Source organism: Apaloderma vittatum, unplaced genomic scaffold (assembly GCF_000703405.1).
Source record: "Apaloderma vittatum isolate BGI_N311 unplaced genomic scaffold, ASM70340v1 scaffold17932, whole genome shotgun sequence".
Taxonomy (NCBI): domain Eukaryota; kingdom Metazoa; phylum Chordata; class Aves; order Trogoniformes; family Trogonidae; genus Apaloderma; species Apaloderma vittatum.
In genome coordinates, this window is record NW_009704370.1 from 12,974 (window position 1) to 36,279 (window position 23,306).

Here is a 23,306-nt window from a genome sequence, read left to right on the forward strand (position 1 = left end):
TAGTCTTGTTGGGAGCACTATTGTTAGGAGGTTTGTCTGGTTCTGGCATCTGTTTCTAGCAAGGCGCTATCTTTTTTTCAAGACGAAGTAAACATACGAAGGCTGCGTGTCAGATTTCTGTTGCTAATGCACTGCTTGAGGTTGAGTTCCTGATTTATGAGGTTACTATGGAATATGCTTCGTATAACGAGTTGCTCCTTGACATGTGGTTCTACTGTGAAAAGTGATTGGAAGAGATGACACATACTCAGTACATATTTTTTAAAATAGTTCTTCCATTAGCGACAGAAGTTCGCGTTCAGTGAGCTATATTGGGCTTGCAGTGGAAGCCAAGTCTGTTGGCTTGTGCTCTGATTAACACACAAAGAGAATTGCTACCAATATTATAGGTTCAAAAGTGGTGTGTGAACCTAAAGGGGATCCAGCTTGATTTATATTCTCAGGGTTTGGTTGCAAGGCTGGTCATGATTCTTTTTTTAAAACACAAAGCAACCCACTCTTGTCCCCAACTCTCTTGATACTTATAAACTGAAAATGCATTCTACAAATCTCTTGAGGGACTGAAAACGCCAAACTTTTAAAGCTATCTTTCTGGGTAGAGCCATCTTTTGAGAGAAAGTTTTAATATACAGTGTAGAGCTTTTCTTGAAAATTAAATTGCCTCTCTAGTTGGCTTTGTTCTTTGGAATTAATTTATAACATTTCTACCTTTTGCCTTGGGACAACTTGATATGGCAAGCATATACACTGGAAAACTGTATCACTGCAACAACAGAAAAATAATGATTAACTTTAGGCTTTATCTAGTTAAGATCAAGCTCTGAATTGAATTCTTTTAGTACGTTGACAGCTGAAGATTTATGTCTTCCAGCCGTATTCCTGTTGCAGAGTTGGCAGGAGTGACCTCTCCAAGGAAGGTCTTTGTTACAGATTTTGTGCTGTTTACATTATTGCCATAAGGGTCACAATGAAGTACAGTACATTAAAGCTAATATATCACCTGCTGACAGTGGTCTTATCTCATTGGTACCTATTTCCCTCTCCCAGTATGAAAAAAAAATGCAAACTTTAAGAGTCTGAGGATCACAAAACGAAAGTTAAATAATAGTTTTCAAGAGCTTTAGCATTAACGTTAGGTCCCTGTGTGCACCGTAGTTTTGTATTGGGCCAAAGAGTTATGTAATTCCTTTGTCTGTGAAGTTACTGTGAAAGTATGTCTTTACCAAATAAATGCTACTAGGAGATAGAGGGAGCAGAAAAAAAGCCATTGGGTTTGTCTAAGGTCTGAGGAATCTATTGTGAAAGAAGGTGACCTGGGATGGGAAGGAGTGCCATTCAGGTTAGATAGACAAGGAAGCGGTACCATGAGCTTCTGCAGTGGAAGCATGGTGGGACTCTGGGGTGAGGAGCAGGACCTTGGGTACCCTCCTCTTACTCCAAACATGTACTGCAGACAGAATGAGTCTTTCAGTCCTCATTGTCTGTGATGTGACTTGTTTGCTCTTACAAATACCGACATAAAAATGTAAATACAGCCATTGTTCTGTATGCGCAAGTATGTATTAGTTTCAAAATGTTCTTTGAAATCTCTCAACAGGGTGCTCCCCAGGTATCTTTTCAGGATGGGGAGATGAACCTCACTGGACCCGCAGAACTGGTGTTGGCTCAGAGAGCCCGAATTCCTGCCAGGTAGGAACATCTTCTGTTCAGTGCTCATGCAAGCGAGGCTTGTCAACACACAACGCCTTCTCATTCTAGCTGCACCTTTGACTATGCATTGTGTTCGTCATAATCTCGTCTTCCTTGCCGCTCTCCCATCCTAAAGATGGACTCAGTTTACATACCAAAGCACGTTATTTGTGCTTGACAGTCTTTTACTCTCATTGATGAATAGAAATGATTTTATTGTGGAATTTGTAGTGTAAGAATAAGCTGGAAATATACTTCTGTTGTGTACTCTGTTTTTGTTTTTTTACTCAATCCTGCAAGTATTTAATGTCTTAAGATAGAGGATGTTCTTAGGTAGTATATTATATCAATAAATAAGCAGTCAGCTGAACCATATAATCCTAAAATGATCTTTTTCAATTAAAATGTCACCTCTGTTTTTGAGTGGTAAACTTATTACTTTGCTGTATCCTGTAGTAAATTTTCTGTCGGTGATTATACACTGTGAAAACTATGGGCAATATTTGCAATATTTCCCTATGCATTCCTTCACTAGAGTAATCAGATGGAATGCATCCTTTTCATCTCTTCATTTATAACAAAACAGAGATGGTCACTGCTGTTAGAACTGAAGGTGATAGTGGTTGTGTTGATAGTTTGGGAAGTAGCTTTTATTCTGTCCAGTCTAAATTTTGAGAGAAACTTAGGTAAATATACAATCTGCACTGGAAGCCAGTACAGTAAAATTTGAGAGCTGCATAGCTGGAACAAGAGGAAACTAGGCATTATGATTTATTGTTCCTGAAATCACAGGGAAAATTCTAAATGGCTGAACTGAAATGAAAAAATAATTTTACAGATTACATTTGTTACAGCAGAACTAACAAGCCATGCAATACAGTGGTACAAGGTGAGTCATCAGTCAGGTCCTCAGTGGTGGTAATAGAGGATTTGACTTAGCAAATTTAGAGCAAGACATATCCATGTTGCTATTCTCCTGTCCAACTGTAAGCTTAAATGTCAGTTTTGTCCGGTGATTCAGCTTGTGCTGAAGACACCTTTTTGAGTAGGCAAAGGAATTCAGTCCTTTGTCCTGTATGTTGTGTTTGTTGCGGAACTGTAGTGGTATCATAGAACGTTGTATAATGAAATTAAGTGGTATGTGACAAACATGCATGACAGCTAAAATGTCAAAAATTAATTTATTTCCATTTTTGTGATAGCAAATAATAATTTGTTATAACTCTGTACCTTATATTTCTTTGTCAAAACAGCATAAAATTAAAAAAACCCACATGAAATAAACAGTATCTACAAGCCTTAATCTTAGCAATATATCCTCGCAAACACCTGAGAAAAAACAAGTGGTCTTCTGGGCCATGCCAGGATTTTGGTGGCACGGTTGCCTTTTCTCATAGAGCATACCAAAAATTAGTCTTTTCCATTCAAGAGAGTTGATTTCTTATTTTCTCTTTGTTCTTGTGAGTCATCATTTAATTTCTTTTATGGGAGATTTTTTTGTCTTGATAAGGCTGTGCTTTTCAGCTCATTTGTCTGTTTGTGTTTTTCCTCCCTCTTGGAGGCTTCCTTGTCACCTACTTTGTATGTCATTTTATAGTTTCTTCTCTTGCCTGCTGGTACTAATACATATTTTTAGAATGGTCTCATGACGAAAAAGAACTGGAGTGCTCTTCCAGCTTTCTCTGCACCTGCCAGGCCTCTAAGTTGCACTATAGCTGATCAGTGTTCGTCATGCAGGTATAGAACTTAGTTTAGTTGCTAATGCTTATTTTCTCATTTTGGAATGTTGCTAAAGACTTCTACAGCTTGTTTCACTTGAAGTAATTATTATGCATCATCAAATATATGCACTCATTTGTCTCTTGATCTGTTAATTTGTAATGGGGATTAATCAAGCTCTGTGCATGCTATGCTCGTATTTACTGTTGTCCTTATGCCTTTAGTAGGGTGCTTTAGGAATTTTCTGAGAGCATGTTATTATTTATTGAGTTAAACAAGTCATTGTTTGCATTTGTGATTCTTCAGAAGAAGTTTATGATACCTATTTGGTTGTAATGTTCAGAATCTGATTTTGATGGCCATTGGAAACATTCAAAAATGAGAAAGACCTCTGTGATGCTTTTCAGAGGTATTCAGTTTTCTGAAAGGGCCAAGTCTTCTCTAGCATGTCACAAAATAGTCGATAATAAGCCTGAATTTCTGTAGATCTCTGAGGGCTTTTGCTGAATTCTGCAAACTGTCTTGACAGAGGAGTGTGGAAGGAAAAGTGATAAAGAATATAAATTGGGGTCCATTCACTTGGTGCCTGAGCATCAAAGTGTTGAACAGACAGGAAGCAGAGGGAAGGCTGGCCAGGACAAGGTATTCCCAAGAAACTTTCTGCATTGGTTGTCTTATTTATTTTTTTTCTGAGGATCTGTTTTCTTGAGATAAGATCGATTGTCTTTTTCTGGATTGAGAATGATGCATCAAAGAGAAACATTGGCACCCACGCCGCCCCTGCTTCAAACCGAAATAAAGAGAAAGGAGCAGTGTTACTTTAAATGCAGAGTCCCAGTAACACAATTATACCAAAATATACCTTGCTTACACTTCCTGTGTCCTGAGGAGATTTTTAAAAACACTATTTTGCCTGCAAATGTTGAGTGAGTAGTACGAGATTTTTTTTTCCTCAATACTGTGAATTATATTCAAATATTTGTAATATATTCCTTCAAACAGTGAATTTAAGATGAATTCAGAAGGCATTATTTTGTAAGGCAAAGTTAATTGATATTTCTGTGAAATTCACTAGAATTTCAAAAGTCAAATAGTTTAAATGTTAAGGCAATGATTCTGATTATTGTATGACTTTTCCTTAAAAGTAATGAGGGTTTTTTAAGCTGTTTTCCCAAGGTTTTCTTTCATTAGAAGTAATAGGTTTGTAATGGAGTCACTAGAGACCATCTTGTCTGTCTTACTGGTATCTTAATTTGATTGAATATAAGTAAAGAAGGTTTTCTTAATAAAATAATATTAAATAGTGAACCTATTTTTTCCACAAGTAGTAAAACTAGCCTCTCTATCTCTTTTGACTCTTTTTATAATCCTGATTTGTGCAAGTTTGTTTCTTGTTATATTTCAAAGATGTTAGAGCCGCAAAGGCCCACCAGGCCCTCATACCGTACGCCTTCATTTGAATAAACCATGTTAAGTGATGGTAATAAAGCAAATATTTCAGCCTAATTGTGAGCTACTTCATGCTTTGGAAGAAAGAAAACCACTGTTGTCCTTGTTGCTACCACAAGAGTATATTCCTTCCTGTCGCTGCCTTTGGTAATCATTATGTCCTGTGGCACTGAAGCACAGCAGCAGCTAGTCAACTAAGAAAATGATCTGAGCCTTCTCGTCAGAGCACCAACCTGCCCCTTCTCTGACTACAGCCAGTAATGGGTATTTCAGAGGGAAGCAGAGAAAAAGAACACTGTGATTAATGTTTTATGATTATGAAGCCCAGTCATTTGAAGCTAAAGGCTTCAGACTTGGCTTGTTTTATATTTCTCACTCAAGTAGCAAAATGTTACATCTGAAAACAATCAGTTCACCAGTTTAAGTAGGTAGAATTATTTGTGTATTGGGCAAATAAAATGAGTAGCACTGTGGAGGATTTTTTGCTCCTTTATTCCAGAAGCTAGTAGGAAGGAAATTTGTTTGTCTGGATTCTCTTGGAAAATTTCACTGTAAATGTACTGTATCCCTCAGGAATTTGAAAATTTTAATTTGACCTTTTGGGAGTTGAACTTTGCTAGGAGAGAGACTTGAAAGATTGTGTCATTGGCATGTTTTTTAATGGAATAAATAAAGTCTGGAATAATGATGATCATCTTGTATTTCTGAAGGTGGATTTTTTTTTTTATTTGTTTATTTGCTCGTAAGGGTGATATTCAGAGTAAGAGAAGCCAAGCTGTTGCCATCATGGATAAAACTTGGTATTTTTCCAGGCTTACTTTCATGTTCTGGACTAGAACTGAAGGAGTTTTGAAGTAACAGCGGGGTCTTGATAATCTACAGAAGTCAGGTAGAAATTTGTCACAACCTTTCATGTTGAGTCCCCTAGCACACTATACATAGAAATGCTAGTTTTCAAAACCTTGCTTTTCCTAGTGAAAATGACTGTGTTAAGGAACAGTGAACATGAATCTGCTTGGAAGTGGATGTTTAGCTTAATAGCAGCGGATTACTCGTAACTCAAAGGGTAATTTATGCATAGATAATTCATTACATGTTTTCATTATGTTCTGTTTTGCTGTCTTCCCACTTCTGTTTAGCAGAGGTCGGGGTCAGCTCCTTGGCTTAAGCACTGTAGATACATAATTAAAGCGTAACTGCAGCACTTTTTCCTTCTCAATATTTTACTTTTTTTAAAAGCCTACTGTGTCTTTCATTAATCTAACAACACAGAATTGGAACAACTCCATTTAAAGCAAAAAAGACACAAAAACCCAGTGCCTGCAGACCGTCTGGTTTCTCTACAAACCAATGGACCTTATCTTGTGAGAATTAGCTAATATTAGTGGGGGGAAAAAATTGAGATTACATTAGCATCTTTACTGGATTCATGTTTTTAATTAAGAGAGGATAGTTGGTTACCTCTTCAAACCTGAAGCTGGAAGATTCTGACACTATTTCATAGTAAATATTTAAACTTTGTGGATAGTTTGTTTAGTTTTCTGTAGAATGGAGCAGCTGAAATCTGCCTGTCTCTTCAAAAAGAGAGTGAGCAGTTCGCTTAACTGTACCTTGAAAGCTCTTTCTTGACTCTGCATGTTCAGTTGCTTTCTCCTCTCGATGTTACGGTGCTCCCCATCCCTATTGCTCAGATTTTTACCATTTGAGTGTATTCACACTACTTACCAATTTGAGCTCTAGTTTCTTCTTCAGGGCTTTCAAGACGTTTTTATCAGAGCTTTGAGCACCTAGTTTAGAAGAGGGAAGGAAAAATGTGGAAAAGGGGTGTGAGGTGGGTGATCTGACAGCTTTAGTTGAGCTGACTGCTCTGGAAGCCTCTCTGGAGGAATGGGTACAAATACATTACCAGCATCAGCAACTGTATCACTTTAATATGCAGAAGAAATACATGGACAGAGTCGTCACTCTCTTTATTTGGATAAATGAGTGCATGCTTCCTCTTTAAAACTCCGTTTAGTAACTTGGCATCACTTGCAGGCCTGTGCTCTTTACCAAACGTCAGCACCCCGCGGTAAGGACGCTCTCCTCCATTGGAACGGCACCACTGGCTGGTGGAGCTGGAGGCACAAGTGAAGAACATGCAAGGAAGTGCAGCTTAATAACTTCATCTCTAGGTTCTCTGCCTCTGAGTGACATTTTCTGTGCCTTTTACTTGGTTGTGGTCAATAAAAATGCCGCAAAGCATGTACAGAATATTAGCTGTGCTTTTCTGTTTGCAAGGCAAACATTGACATCCTGCGCTAAGAGATTTTTTTCAGATAACAGCAGCTTACTAATCAGTACCTTTTCTTAAAAACATGTGAGGAATTCAATGATCTACTCAAAAGTTTTTGCTACATCATGTTGTGTCTGAGCTGAAGACTAACATTCAGGTATTGAATAAGACTAACATGGCGAAAGAATCATAAATACTTGATCTGTGTTTACTCAGGCAGTAGATTCTTGTGACATACGCAGGATGACAAGTTTTGCACAGTAACTCATGCAGAAGGCAGCTTTGTCCAAGGTACTCTCTTCAGTATGTTGCAAAACAATTCATCCGCCTTAGGCTGCATCTGCTGCATTCTCCAAGAGAAATCCTACCGAGATTCTCCTGGTGTTTGTAATAGAGGAAGGTCAAAGTGCCTTAGAGAACCAGCTCCTGCTGCAAAGCTCCAAAACGGTTACTTCTGGAGAGAGGGTCCCCCTTAAGCCTCTGTGTGCTCGGTGGACGAGACTCGTTCTTCAGTATTATTGGATAGTTTGCGGAGAAACTTTCCGCCGCTTTCGGCTGCTAATTCTGATAAAGTTTTCAGGAGAGGGAGCTATAGCACTCGACAGCAAGGGCGCTGCCAATCTGAAGATCAAACTGATTCACCACTGAATATGTGCTGCTGAATGTGCAGCATTCTATTTAAATTTTGCTTTCCACTCTACAAATGGACTGCTGTGCATACTCACTACGCACGTGCATACATCTTTGCTATCTCTCTCTTTGCTAAACTCATCAACATTTTTAATAATATGCGTGGCAAGCCTTCCTGACAAATGTGCTAGACTGTAAAGAATCTGGCAGAAATCAATAAACATCAAGCAATGAAGAATTTAAATAGTAAATGATGATAGCTTCTCCAGGTTAAAAATCAATAGTACAGCATTGAACGTGGTCTTGGGTGCCCCAGTCAGGTCACGCAAGGCAGGTGTTCTCTCTTCACTCAGACCTCCGAGGCACCTTTAACGTGGTGAGGAGGAGGAGGGAGGTGCCAGAATGCATTTGAAGAAGCCTCGCTTCTGTGTTTCTAGTTGGGGTGAGAACCCTGCAGTCCTGATAAATTTCACTGACATAAATGCTTTTTAATAGTTCACTTGATTGCTATAGGAATATATATACACACAAGTATATTCTGCAGAAATTGGATTGCAGACTCAGCAAGGACAGTATTTTCTGAGGTAGAAGCTCTGTCTGCTCCGTGAAGAACATGCAGGAGATACTGGCAGGGTAGGACACTAAGGCACCCGCTTTGCGTTGCTCACCAGTACTCCCAGCCTCTCCCTAGCTAGCACTTGGACTCCAGATCTTTTATACTGAATTGATAGGCCAGATCTGTTTTTTTGTTTCCCTGCAAAATGCATTTAAAGTGTATAGGCGAGATTTAAAATAGGAGTAGGTCACTAGTAGCTTGCTAACTTTTGGAATTTAATTATTTCGTATTTTGAGGGTATGCTTGGTTTTTTTTAAATGTGTTGAATATTGTAGTATATCCATAGATTACCTACTCTGTGGTCATATGAGAGCTATCAGCCAGCAGTGGAAAGCCATTCTGCCTTCTCCAAACTGCAGATTTCAGTTTTTTAACTTGACTTTGTCAAACTGCTGGAGAGTCTCAGCACCCTGGTGTCCCTTGTGCCTGTGGAATTCAGTAATTAGTATTCTTAAAGCTCATTCTGGTTAGGATCTCCTTCAGCCATGCCCTGTTCCTGAATGCTCTCTCCAGTATAAAGTGCAAGCCGTATGAAGTAGTACACTGCTGGAATTCAGCTGTTCTTGTGGGCTTAAGATTAAGCCTGCTGAAAGATGGACAACATGAGTGAATGATGCCAAATTTTTCCAAGTCTCTAATCTTTGAGGCTCCTAAATTAAAAACAAACAAATAAAAAATACAAACCACCAATTGAGTCCCAGATATCCTGATTTTTTAGATTTTGAACTGTCAGACTTTCATAGCTCTAATATACAAATAATATGTCCTCAAAGACCTATTGAAGTTTTTGTGAAGGGCAGTTTTTGTCTCAGATGTAACTAAGAATCACATTTGTTTGAGAATGAAAAGTCATTCTGGCTCATGGGGTTTTGATTAAGAATACAATTCTAAACTCTGCTTTTTACATCTGTGTATACAGAGCGTGCTCTTATTCTGGATATTTAGTGCTTTAGTACACCTGTAACTTCTAGGATGTGCCACAACGTTTTTAAAATACACAATGTACATGCTGCTATTTGTTAATAGCATGTGGATTTCGTGTTAGGTTTAAAAATAAACTTGTATATTTTCTTTGGCTTTGAGCCTACTTATAACTGTAAGTGCATTGATTTAATATGACAGCTAACCTGTCTATTGTGATAGCCCTCAAAAAAATTCCTTCTCTATTTTACAGTTGCTATTTGTTTTCACAAAGAAAACTATTTTTCTTAGCATGTGGATTTCGTGTTAGGTTTAAAAATAAACTTGTATATTTTCTTTGGCTTTGAGCCTACTTATAACTGTAAGTGCATTGATTTAATATGACAGCTAACCTGTCTATTGTGATAGCCCTCAAAAAAATTCCTTCTCTATTTTACAGTTGCTTAGGAAGACAACTCTTCCCTGCAGTACTTGAGCAACATGGGGTTATCTGGGGACAACTGTAATTTATTGAAATTTTCCTTTTACAAATGAAAGCCCGTTCATTACTTCTGATTATTTTCTGGATCTATAGGATTTGGCTTCTTCATTTCCTCCTATATTTTGATTCTGTAGAAGTTCAAAGGACAATAAAAGTAGCCCTTTAATTATACTTTTTTTTGTTCTGTTAAGAGAATTGGAGGAAGTCGAAGATGGAACTGAAAGAGGAGTTAATTTCCTATGCATATGTTCTTAAGTCTTTTGTAACCATCCTGATTAGTTTTTCTGACCAGTTTCACTAGAAAAAAAATGTTTTCTTGAAAGACTTACAGGAAGATTTTGTCAGGATTTCCCTGTTTCGTTCATGAAGGAAGAATAATGGAGGGAACAAAAAACCCAGCAAATACAAGTGTATGTTGATCATTGCCCTTGTTATAAATACAGTGACATTAAAATAGGTTGCATTGCAAACAGTAGTGGTTTGTTGTTCAGGGTTTGTCCATTTCATTTTTACAGAATATAAATTCGTCCCCTATCATCCTTTTTGGAAGAATAATTTAACAAAAAAAAAGCTCCCCAAAACTGCCAGCAATCCAACCCCGCCTACCTCTCCATACTTCAAACCAAAATAAAATGTTGCAAACTTATTTTCCAGTCTTATGCCATATTTAGCTACCAAGCTAAAAATTATTGTATCTCCGGCAAGTTGCTTGTGATTAATCATTATAGAACTGGGCAACTGTTGTTGTCATCAACGACAACAAAAAATATTATTGCATTATTAGGCAACAGTGCCAGAATTTGTCCAAGATTGCGGTAAATGTCCTCCTTGTGAGAGGGTTTTGCTGTGCCCAGAGTTTTTACGCTGTATCTAACCTGGTGTAACTGTGTATTACCTCTTCAAGGGTGGTCATGGATTCCTCCCTAATGCCTGGGTGTTTCTGCTCACTCGCACATCGAATCAAACGATCGAAGACTGTGGGCTGGGGAGCTCAGTCAGCTGATCCCAGAGGAAGTTGTAGCACTAGAAAAAAATATTTTTGGGGGGGAAGAGAGTGATAGCATGCAGGAGTCGGTTCAGTCATCTTTCTCCTCTTGCAGGCCTGGGCTTTCCAGGTCTGTTGCATGGGTTTTGGAGAGCTGTCGGAGTCTGATTTGCAACAGCCGTCTGCACTTGCACCAATAAGAGTGAGTCTTTAGCTCAGGGCGGTATGTAAAGTGGCCATTTGGTTCAGTTTGAAATGTTCTGCACATGCTATAGGATTGATCGGAAAGTCTTGAGCTTCTTGTAGCTTGAATGCATTTGGGTATTCAAATGTACATGGAAATACTCGGTAGTTGTCCGCTGGCACTAATGCTGAGTTCTAATGGTGTTCACTACGATTTGAGGGGAGTGGGTGTAGCAGAAGGTGTAGACTAGTATAGAAAGAAGAAATGTCATCTGCTAAAATACAGACCTTATTCATTTTTGTCTCTCTCTCACCAATTCAAGTACCTTCCTTTCCAAATTAGGATCACCCAGAATAGAGCTAAGGTCATGGTAAGGCTTTCCATGTAAAATACACAATAGGAAATGAAACAGCACATAGCCATGAAACAGCAAAAACTGTCAGAGATAATGTAGAGGTTTGTGATAATGGTGTTTGAGGAAGGAAACTTCCTGAAAAAATGAGCTGAGTTGCACGTTTGATTACAGTTTGGTTTGTTCTTTCTTTGTCATTGAGGTTTTTACACAACTGAGGGCAGAAATCCAAATGTTTAAATATGACTAATTTGGTTTTGACTTGATGTCCTTAATGTGTGGTCTTCATGTTTGTGTCTGCATAAGGAAATCAACTAAAGCAGTTCATGTGGAACTTAAAAATAAGAACACATAGAATAACCTTTTTTAAAAACCAAATACGGTATGAAATCTCTCATGACTTAAAAGCTTATTCTTTAATATTCTGGTTAATTTACTTAAGAGTTGACTTGAGAAAATGTCTAGTACTTGGTGTCTTTCCCTTTCAAAGCACACAAATGCTAATAAAAAAAATTAAAGAATTTGATAACCTTTTTACATTTAATCAGATTTTTATATATTAAAGAGCTCTGAGTTGATTTTTTTTTTAATCCTTTCTGCTATCTGATCAATCAGCAATTTGTTTTAACATAGAGAATTCTGTGAAGAAGCATGAGAGATGTGTTTTCCCTGTGCTCTTTTTTAGTGAAATGACAAAAACAGTGGAAATTTCTGGGGAAGGTGGACCCTTGGGAATACATGTAGTGCCCTTTTTTTCATCTTTGAGTGGAAGGTAAGATATTTTCTGTATTACTCAAGAGGTGTTTTAATGAAAGGGTTTCAATTGTGGTTTTCTTAAAACTCCTACTTTTTAAACATAAGGAGAAGAAATGCTTGAAAGAAAAGTGGTCTGTGGCTGTCTTCCATTACCAAAATATTTACTACTCTGAGTTACTTATGAGACAATACCAACCCCTTTGTTCATAGATGTCCTTTTAGTTGCCTCTAAATGGTAACCTAGGCTCTCTGTAGAATAATGTAATACTAAATGTGTGGAGGTTATGAGGTTAGTTCATTTTCGCGGTGTTGGGCTGGTTTTGTGGAATGTGGGGTTTGGTTTTGATTGGAGGGGTGCTTTTGGGGGGGGGGGTTGTGGTTGTTTGGTGTGGGTGTTTTTTCTCCACTCGGATTTCTCTGCGTAGGCTGTTCCTTAGTGACATGGGTGACAAGAAAAGTAAAAAAATTTGCTTGTCTGGTCATGGCTCATATTTTTCAAGCCATTTATAAAATGTGCACTATACCATGAACTTTTCTTTCTCACAATGCAATTGCTTTAATTATAAATTATTTAACATAGTCTCTTGAGATCACAAAAGCCTATTACAGCAGCACGCTCATATTGATGCAGGGTAGTTAAGACTGTGTCAGCATTTTCATTATAGCTGTTTTCCAAGCTATGTAACTCAGCTGTAAAAAAAAAAAAATAATGAAAAATAAAAACATTCTAGGCTGAAATTTTGACATACGGACCCTTAGCCAGAGAGTTAATTTGACAGTGGCAACCCTGAATAAGAGATGGGTAATTGCATGTGCTAAAATTACTACTTTAGAATAAAATGGCTGCCTGTAACACAAATACAATTACTGCAAAGGTAAAAATTATTTAATTCTTAAATGTTGCTTTACTTGTTAACTTCCGTGTAGGTCAGAGAATGTGAAAGATAAAATTGCCTTGTACATGGTTTCTGAGATCTGAGATTGTAAGTGGAACCGAATTCATTCAGAACATTTTATTTGCCAAAAAGGAACATAGATGTCTGCCTGCTGCCTGGAAAAATGTCTTCACTGTCTCAAGAAGAATGTTGGTCTTTGATGGGAACTGTAAGAGGTCTGAGGCGTGGCCTTGGCTTTGCAGGCTACCTGTTTGCCTTGAGAAAGGCACTTGCATTTGTTACCCCATCATGAAATGAGGACACTGGTTCTTTGATATTGGTTAAAAGAGAGGGACAAACGATGTAAGTCACTCTAGTGCTTTTATGAAGATACCATGAAATGAGGACAGTAGTTCTGTGTTACAGGCATGCCATAAAGGTTGCAGTCTGTACATTGTATTTCAAGATGATTAGGTAAAAAAATGTCATGAAATGGCAAACTATTAAAATCAGTGGCTATTGTGACTGTAATACAGTTCTGTAGTGAAGTGTCAGTGTGTTGGGTGTAGCTTTTAAAGACCTCTGAGAAGAAAGAGTGGAGTTCCTTGGTCTACATTGCATGCATGTTAATGTGTCCTTATTTATATACGCTTTTGGGGATCCCTCGGAGCAAAGAGGTTCTTGGCAGATGGCCTACTTGTTTAGACAGTTGTCTTCAAATTTTAATAACCCTTGGCAGATCCATAGTGATACCTTTGTAAAAGCGCTAGAGTGACTTACATATTACTGCTTGTCTCTCTTATTTAATCAAGCTTGAGAGTAGTGTATAAATTTTGACTCATCGTAACATGAGAAAGTACAGAAGAGCATCTTTTATTTCTGTTAATGACGAGATAAAATTTATGGAGGCACGTTGGCCCTGCCTAACCATGGTCTGTTATTACAGTTGTAAAGTTATCTTCTAATAAGGTAATGCTGGCTTTAGCCTAATGTGGCAAAATTTTTCTAGAGCCAGTTGAAACGTATTCATTTACAAAATCTTAGTTTATACAGGAACCGTGAAACTAATGGAAATAATTTTTCCCCTTTCTTTTGCACTTAGATATCATTTAAAAAGGAAATTAGAATTTAATAGTGCATTAAAATAATGCTAAAATTAAGACCGTGGAAAAAAGTAACGGAAAAATGAATGTAAGCTGCCAGAGCACGTGTAACTCAAGCTGCTCGTTCAGAGGCTGCAGCACACACAAGGTTCAGACAAGTGGGAGATCCTGTTGCATTATATTGATACAGCATCTGAGCACAAGAGCGTTAGTGAGCAACAAGCTTAATTTGTGATACCTTTTATTTCTCCTTTTTTATTGATTTGCATCTTAACAGAATTATACTTCATTAGTTCTTAGGGTTTAGGTTTTTGATTGCCACTTGTGGGATATTTGTCATCAACGGGGCTGCGGCCCCTCAACACCTTTGGAATCCTTTAGTGAAGAGTAACACAAGTTGTAAGAGAATTTTTATTGAATAGATTAAATATTTTATTTCTGTTAGATGTTTTGAAGAAGTAATATTCAGTAGGAATATTTGGAAGAGTAATATTAAGTAGGAACCAAGTTTTCACTTAATGTATATTGATATGACATAAATACAAGTTTTTAAATCTTGTTATATACTAAATCTAAAATCAGATGCACAGTGAATACAATGTCATTCAAAATAGTTAATGACATGCTGTGAATCTGCTCAGTGGACTTAAATATTAGGGGCAGTCATGAATCTAAGAAAAAACACAGAGCTTCTGTTCTGTGATTGGAGTGCTAGCTTATTAGAAATTGTACATTAATATTTTATGGAGCATAGCCAATAGAAAATGGTCTTTAAAGGTCATCTGTTTTTGATATTGATGTGGTGAGGAAATTTAGTGGGTAAAACTTGATTATAAAAGATCTCCACAAACATGCAGTTGTCATTTTTTTGGGCAGTGTACTGGTGTAATTGGTTTTACCTGTGTTGAGTTGTAGTCTGCAGGAGAGAGATGCTTGAGGCAGGTCAGAAATAGCCGAGCGCTCAGCAGTGACCCGTACTGGACTTCTGCAGTACCCACACTGCATCACTTGACACATTATCAGAACTTTCTGTGCTGAACCTCAGTTTTCCATTTGCACATATCCTGGTAACAAACAACTTTAAGTTTTGATGTTCTGCCGCTCCCATGACACATGAATAAACTGTATTTCTGTCATGTGTCAAAACAAGGGACTTTGGCAAATGAAAAGTTTCAGAGACTTCTCAGATGTTGAAGTAGTGGTTATTTTTTATCTTACCCTAATGTCCATTTAGTTTATTACAGTTGAGTTAGGGAATTACTTTTAATCTGTTTGTGGTGTTTCAGAGCAGTGTAATTCTAGTGGCAGAAAAATATTGCAGAAGTTACATCCAAATTTTTAATTGGTTGGAGAGATCTAGGTGTTTTCCTCTGTTTCTCCAAGTAGGACTTAGGAAGCATTAAGTTCTAGTGAGTAGTATACCATTAGTGTCCAGCAATTTTTCTTGGTGTTTCTTGCAGTCTTTCTTCTTTTTAGTTAAAGAACGAGGCTGGAAATCCTTTCTCTGGGTTAAGCGCTTCATAATGGTTTACTCTTATCTCATTTCTTACACAGTAGAGATTAATATCTAATTTTAGTCGCTGTAAATTCTTACCAGCAGAATAAGGAGAGTTTTCAGTCTTTTTTCTTTTTTTTTTTTCTTCATTTTAGGATGTTGGGACTCTTCATCCGTGGTATTGAAGAAAATAGCAGATCTAGGCGTGATGGGATTTTCCATGAAAATGAATGCATTGTAAAGATTAACCACGTGGACCTTACAGATAAAACCTTTGCACAGTAAGTGCTGGTTTACTGATGCTTTTAACTAGCCAGGATTTTATATAATGCTGTGTTTCTTCAGTGATTTGTGCAAAAGGGATTAATATTTATTTCAGATAAAATGCCAGTAAAATTGATACCTGGCAGAAACTTTGAAATTTTTTATCCGAGACCTCCAAAGAGATGAAATTTGAGGAGTGGAATATTCATGTAGTCTTAGTGAACCTGTTGTGCTTGCTTAATTTAAATATTAGTAAGTTTTTTAGTAGTTATCTTAACATTCTAGTCTTGTTAATTTTTCTGAATTTTCTTTGTAGTATTTTACTCATATCTTCAGAATAAGTGAAATTCAGAGCATTTTTTTTTTTTTGGTGCTGCAGATGTCGAGCTTTTAATTTCTTAAAAACACTAGTACTGTCAAACTGTGATTGTTTGAGCTAAATGGTCTCACCTCTTATGACTTTTATTAAAAAAGCTATTGACATTTATTATCTATCTCAAATTACTTGAAGTAACAGGTTGCTTTAACTAGTTGTGAATTAATGTAACTGTGGCACAAAATAATAGCCTCTCAAAATTCACAGGTATTTACTGTAGTAATTAAACAGGAATTTGTTTTTACTTTTAATCCAGATGTTTAGACAGCTGAATGATTGTTTATAATATAACAAAAAGCTATTGAGATCTCAAGGGAGTTGAGGCTTAACTTTAGCAAACCAAATGTTCAAGGTTTCTAGACTAAAATCAAATATGTAATTTCACTGTTAGGTATAAATATTTGCAAGATAGGGCTTCATAAAACCAGTGTAGCTCTGTAGGGTGAGTATTACCTTGTTCCTGAGGCTGTGCTTTTTGCTTTCTGATAGCTTTACGTGTTACTGCTTTTTGCTTATTTGGTGGTAAATGTGTTCTGCTGTGATATAGTACATGCCATTCTCTTCCATCAAAGGAAAATACCTACATAAGATGCCAGTTTTTCAGTGTTGATATGATATTCAGATGTTTGCTGCCTCACCTGTGCAGTTTTGTAATGAAGGTATATCCACTCAAATGAGATTTTGCCTGAACGAAACCCTCTATTTTCAAAATTGTGCGTGATATTTTCTTTATAGATTTGTTGTCTCTTTTGTGTTCACTTCAGAATGTAACTAGATCTTCAGAGGATTTAAGCCCATGAGATGTATGTGTCATGGAGGACTCTGCATATTTCTCTATAAGGTGACTAGATTTGGGGACAGTGAGAAATACTGCAGTAAACCTTCCACTTCTCTCTCAGGCTTTCCTTCAAAGTGAGAAATACAGGACACTGCTTTCTCTGACTTTGTGTAAAGTTTTGGGAGTTGGATGGAATACACAGAGACAGTTGTTAGAAAGGCCAGTCTTTGATGATGTCTCTGTCACTGGGAGACTGAGAAGTGACTGAAAGGTGGCTCACAGCAGAGCCTATTTTCATCAGTCTGAGTCACCTTATGTTACAATAAGTAGCGGTGTGATTGCAGCGACAGTGGATCTGAAAAACTGTGGGTGGGCTGTGAGGACTCGCATCCATTTGGGGACTGGAGGTGGTACTCTGGACAAACTCTAGCCTGGTCCCATGCCCTGTTATGCTGTTCCGCCAAACTGCCTTCCAGAATAGCCTTTCTGCATCATCTCTCCTCCTTGGCTGTTGAGAATGGCTAAGGAAAGCGGCTTTACAGGTTGAAACTAATCTCAGTGAATACACCTGTTACTTTTCATCAACGGTACTCACCTGTCCAAGGCACAGGAATGCAGTAATTGTCATGGATGGGACGAAGTATTGTCCCAATGGTTATTGACTAGGAAAATAGTCATCAGATTCTCTTGACGGGAAAATCTGTTTGCTAGTTTCAAATTGACATTTCTTCCTAACCCTTGTAAAAACTGTTTTAACACTTAGCAGAGATTGTTACATGCTATCGCCTTCCGTTCTCAGCAGAGGCTTTATAGTATTGCTCCTGATGATTGCTGCTTCTGCAGCTGTAATAGCAGCAGCCTACTTTCTGTATTCCCATGTTTATAATAGTTTTATATATTGGGACTGTTGGTCTGCTTTTTCATTTGCTGTTAATCTATTCAATTACATTCTGTTGTGCTGCGGAGTTTCGAGACCCTCTTTTAATTGACTCCCTTATTTCTTTAAAGTATGCATTTGGGGTCTCAAGAAATGTAAATTTCTCCATCCATTATTTTTTCTCTTTGAAGTGCAGCCAGTTATTTTGCCCCCGAAGACTGCATTTAGGCTTTCCCACAGGATGTCTTGTGTTATTTCCACTATTTTTTGTTTGAAGGAGATCTTATATTTTCTCTTTAATATATATTTAAAAGATTCATCTCCTGAAACTGCGTTATTAAATTACCTTGTAACATATGATGAAGTGGCTACTTGCAAGGATGAAGACGAGGTGTGAACAAAACCCAATTAAGAGGTTACATCTGTATGCTGGGAGCATGCCATGGTTGCTACGGTCAGAGTAAGATCTGTGCTTGAAAACCTTCACAGACTATAGGTGACCTGTAAGCTCTGCAGATGCATTGGGAAACTCTTGTTACAGTTCTGTAACCTAACTCTTGAGGGTGGTGCTGGAAGTCCTACAACACCCTTCCCGCTACTTTTCTTTCCAAGTTTGAGATTTCTCTTCTGGCAGCGTCTCCAGTTAATGAGTGTGGCCTTCCAGTATCTCAAGGGAGCCTACAAGAAAGGTGCTGAGGGGCTTTTTAGGATGTTGGGTAGCAATAGGACTAAAGGGAATGGGTTAAAGCCAGAGATGGATCTGTTCAGAGTGGACATTAGAGAGAAGTTCTTCACCATGAGGGTGGTGAGACACTGGCACAGGTTGCCCAGAGAGGTGGTGGAAGCCCCAGCCCTGGAAGTGTTCAAGGCCAGGCTGGATGGGGGTTTGAGCAGCCTGATCCTAGCGGGGGATGCCCCTGCCCATGGCAGGGGGGTTGGGACTAGATGATCTTTAAGATCCCTTCCAACCCTGACAATTCTATGATTCTGTGAATGTGGCTATTTTGCCTCTTGGTGCACGTATACTCAGCATAGCCAAGATGGTTTTTCCCAGAGCAGTATCCGTTGAGGCTGCCCCCTGACTTTGGTGTCTTCTTGATGCTAAAAACCCTCTCGAACCAGGCTCTCCATTGCACTAGTTACCGCTGCAAGGTGCAAGTACTGTGCATCTCTGATCTGAGAAAGCAGTAGATGTGTATTCAAGATGTTAAAGTTTGTGGTGACTTCTTTCTGTATCAGTGTAAAGAACTTTATTTCGGAAGTATTTTCAACATTGACTCCTGTTGTGTAACCAAGTGTAAATCTAAAGCCAAGATTGACAAACACACTACTGAAAGGTAGGAGAGATGTAAATTGTTCTCAGACCCCAGCCATTACTTCCCCTTTAGACTCAACCAAGCAACTCAACAAAGTTCTTGATTCTTTTCATTCTCAAAATGTGCTTCGATTACTACTTCTCTTCGTACTTTAGTTGTCTTCTGTAGTATGGAATAAAATCCGTCCACTTCATCAGCACATCAGAGAGGAAATCATATAAAGAGAAGTCTCCTTTTTTCCTTTAGAATCCAAGGTTGATAAAGTGTCTTCCCTGACTAAATCTATGGGTAAAATTCAAAGTCCAGGGAGGGCTTTTATGAACATTTGCTTTGGCCAGCTTGTCTTATATATCCCATCCCATCCCATTCCATCATCCTTTTCTGTTGCACCAATCGCAGTTACAGTATTTCTTCTGAAGATGTCAATATATCCCATACCTCATCCTTTTTTATTACTGCAGAATCAGCTGCAGTTGCATTAAGGAAGGTGAAGGAGTCTGAGGGTCAGTTGGGCCATGCTTGGAGAAAGTGGAGTCTTGAGCTTGCTCAGAGTAGATGTATCCACCACAGCAATTGGTCATAAGTGCTCAGAGTGCCTCTATGTCAACAAGAAGATACGTAACAGAAAAACATTTGAAAGAAGTAGCAATCTGTAGCTTCAGGAGTCTTCTGTTGAGCTTTTGCCATCAGAAATTCCCTTCCTGATGTTCTACATGAGGAACTGTGTTCATTAGTTTATTCTGGATGATTTGTTTTCATAGCTGCCTAGGCATCTTGATTTGAAATATAAGAAAACGCTATAGTTTAGCAGTTTTATCTCATGCATGCCTTTTAGAAAAGGGACCCTTTAGATGTGAAGGTAAGGTTGTTTCTTCACCTCTAAGATAATTTTTTGTGTTATCCTCAAATTTTCTGGTTATGTGAACTTTCATACCTTTGTTTTAAGGGCTCAGGACATCTTCCGTCAGGCAATGAAATTTCAAAATGTCATATTGGAAGTCCTTCCTCCATGTAATCGAGAACAATATGAGAAATCTGCTATTGCGCCTCTTTGTTTTCTGGATAACGAAGAAGGAGTTGCAAAATCAAAGATTCCACCTCCTGTTCATCCAAAACCTGCTCTGAAAACAATTAGTCTTTCAGGAGGAAGCAGCTTGGAGGCAGGTGTACAGGCAACATTACAACAAGCTAAGAGCCCCAACCTCCCACGTCTGGGTGGAAAGTCATCTTCTCCCTCACTGTCTCCCCTTATGGGCTTTGGCAATAAAAAAAATGCAAAGAAAATCAAGATAGACCTAAAAAAAGGTAGGTCTTTGGAGACTGTATGATTAATTTTGTATCATGTTCTCTACATTGATGCCTTAACTTGTAACTAAACCAATGACCTTAACAGTTCGAGCAAGCTGTTAACATTTTAAAAGTTTCAAAACTTCCAAAAGGTAAAAAAAATGTTAACAGTGATGTTCTCAACAGTCAGCTTTCTTATAAATTTTGATTGCATGTTATCTAGACTTTCTGCTTTTTAAAACATCTCAGTTACTGATTTACGTGGAAGGTATTTCCTTAGCAATATGCAATATTAAGAGGTGCTTCAATATTTTCACAAGTACAGGACAAAAGCTTGAACTGTCTGATGTTGATCTGAGTTATCTTTATTCATATGTGCTAATTGACCACAGCACTCGTACAACCTTCTTTTAAAGATATGTTCCAAACATACTCTGCTCTGTTTCATGTTACCTGAGCAAGGTGGCCACAGATTTACCTGCTTTTCCCTTTTTTATTTTCTATCAGCAGTTGCTTTCAATTTGTACTTGTTCATTTGTCAACAGGCCGATTTTTTGTGTGTATGTCTTTAATTGCTGCTCTGTGCAGAAGTCTGTCTTTGCATGGAGTAACAGGTTTATACACGTTATAAAATATGCTTAAGCAGATCCCAATTAGCATTTCTATTTTCTGTTTGATTTCTGTCTCTCTTCGGCTGAGAGTTAAATTTGGTGCTAGAAGTGGCCCTTTTAAAAACTGTCTGTAGCTTTATTCTTTTAACACATAATGAATGTAATCAAGCTGTCATTTCTTAATTTTTGTTATTTCTTAACTTAAATCACTCATTTTTACTTCTGAACTCTTCAGCTTAGCGTTAATAAAACCTGCTTCATCATTTTCCCCATTTTAGATGTAATGCTTTTGATTTTGAAACAGTAATTTATGTTTTCAGAAATGATGGGAATGTGATATCGACATGATATCTCTGTGAACTGTCACGTGGATAGCAATCCTGCTCAATGTAAAAAGAATTTTATGGACCCAGCTATTCCTGGGTGATTTTGGTGGCTTTTAAGTAATACCTGCTGATACTGGTTTTACTCCCTAATTATTTTTTAAAACATTTATCTATTAACACTTGTAGGTTGGTTGTTTCCAAGCAGCAAACAACTTCGCTAATGGAAGCTTTGAAATATCACTTTGTCCTTTCTTAACAGCATGTTATCAGCAGTCTTAGCATTCAAATTGTGACATTTTCCACTTTTCACCAAGTTCAGTAAAACCTGCTAAATTATATTTATTCTCATAAATAAACAATTCTGATTGATTTGTTTCAATAACTATTTACATTAATGCAAAGGCTGATACTCAAACCACCTAGAGAAAAGGTAAACACTTCAAAATGAGACCTCTCAGTTGTTGTACATTATTGCGAGCTCTCCCAAAGTATTTCTTTCTCTAGCTGTTGCAGGAAGATTTGACCGTGTGTTCTGAGATTGTTAAAGTTTTTCTCTAGACCATGCAGAAAATAGGCTCACGTTTGCAGCTTTTTGTTTGCTTTCTTTCTTTAAAAGCTAACCTGAATGAGTGTCCGGATATATTGCTGACGTTGTTTACTTATTTTGAATGATCATTTGTTTGTTGAAATTTATGTTGGGAGTTATTTTATCTGACTTTCTAGGTCCAGAAGGACTTGGTTTCACTGTGGTTACCAGAGACTCTTCAGTACATGGTCCTGGTCCGATTTTTGTGAAGAACATTTTACCAAAAGGTGCAGCAGTGAAAGATGGTCGTTTACAGTCAGGAGACAGAATCCTGGAGGTTAGGATAAACATCCATTGTATTTGCATTGCTGAGTATTGATCGCTGCTTTTGGCATAAATATTTTATTTCCTTATTCATGCTACTGGTGTATGGAATGAAAATTCTTGACCTTGGTTTTAAAAAAAAAAGTCTCATGGCTTTTGTACTGTCTGTCAACAAGTATTTTACACCACGATTTGAAAAAAAGTGCTTTTCACAATGATCCATGGGATATTTGATCAAAGGGGACCTGATAATGTCTTGGTTCTTTCAAGAGGTAAATGTATCAATTTAGAAATGAAACATAGCTTGCCTCTTTGGCCATGTCCAAAAACCTCAGATAAATATGGAGGTGGTAGTGAAGTGCTCGTTTTAAGGCAATTTTACTCAAATAGGTCTGTTTAAAATTTTCAGTTATCTTGTAACTTACGATCTTTTCATCTAATGGGTTATTTCTACTTAGTAAATTCAGAAAAGCTCTTAAGGTGAACAGTTTTAATACTTAGGTCTTATTTCTGTACTTTTGATCTTCAAAGTGCTTTACAAACTAATTAAGCCTCACAACCAAGGTGAGTAAACACAACAGAGCTTCTCTGACAGATGGTGAAAATGAGGGGAAAAAGGTTAAGTGATTTATGCAGGGCCAGATGGGGGAGACACTGTGGGAGTTGTAGCTAATTCTTCTTTGCTCTCAGTCACTGAATGACACCTGTGTTTGGTGAGGGGAAAAGGACAAAAGACAGCCATACTCACCGCTATGACATCTTTTCTTCTTCTGTGTCTGGTAGGTGAATGGACGGGACATCACTGGCAGGACCCAGGAAGAGCTTGTAGCTATGCTGAGGAGCACAAAGCAAGGGGAAACTGTCTGTCTGGTTGTGGCTCGTCAGGAGGAGGCCTTTCTACCTCGGGAGCTGGTAAACTTGTTATTTTTTCCTGAAGAGTGATATTGAAGCCATTCCATGTTTTAAAACTAGTCCAAGAAGTCATCCCCAAAATGACATCATAAACATAACTCACAGGGGAATGTGGTAAATACATGTTGTAACTGTGAGATGAAGTATGGCTGAAAATGGATTAGTCTCTTGGCAAAGCC

The 23,306-nt window shown here is 37.9% G+C and overlaps 1 protein-coding gene across 1 annotated transcript in view; it reads left to right on the plus strand.

Annotated features, from left to right (window-relative positions):
- Positions 1-1,597: 1,597 nt before the first annotated feature.
- The window catches only part of PARD3B (par-3 family cell polarity regulator beta), a gene marked incomplete at both ends in the record, with an annotated part of 63,448 nt that continues 41,739 nt past the window's right edge, over positions 1,598-23,306 (plus strand). Inside the window, 6 exons of the mRNA XM_009865026.1 lie at positions 1,598-1,689; positions 11,987-12,073; positions 15,686-15,811; positions 20,088-20,446; positions 22,089-22,228; positions 22,999-23,127. Coding sequence (XP_009863328.1) covers positions 1,598-1,689; positions 11,987-12,073; positions 15,686-15,811; positions 20,088-20,446; positions 22,089-22,228; positions 22,999-23,127 — 933 coding nt within the window. The remainder of the gene's footprint in view (positions 1,690-11,986; positions 12,074-15,685; positions 15,812-20,087; positions 20,447-22,088; positions 22,229-22,998; positions 23,128-23,306) is intronic.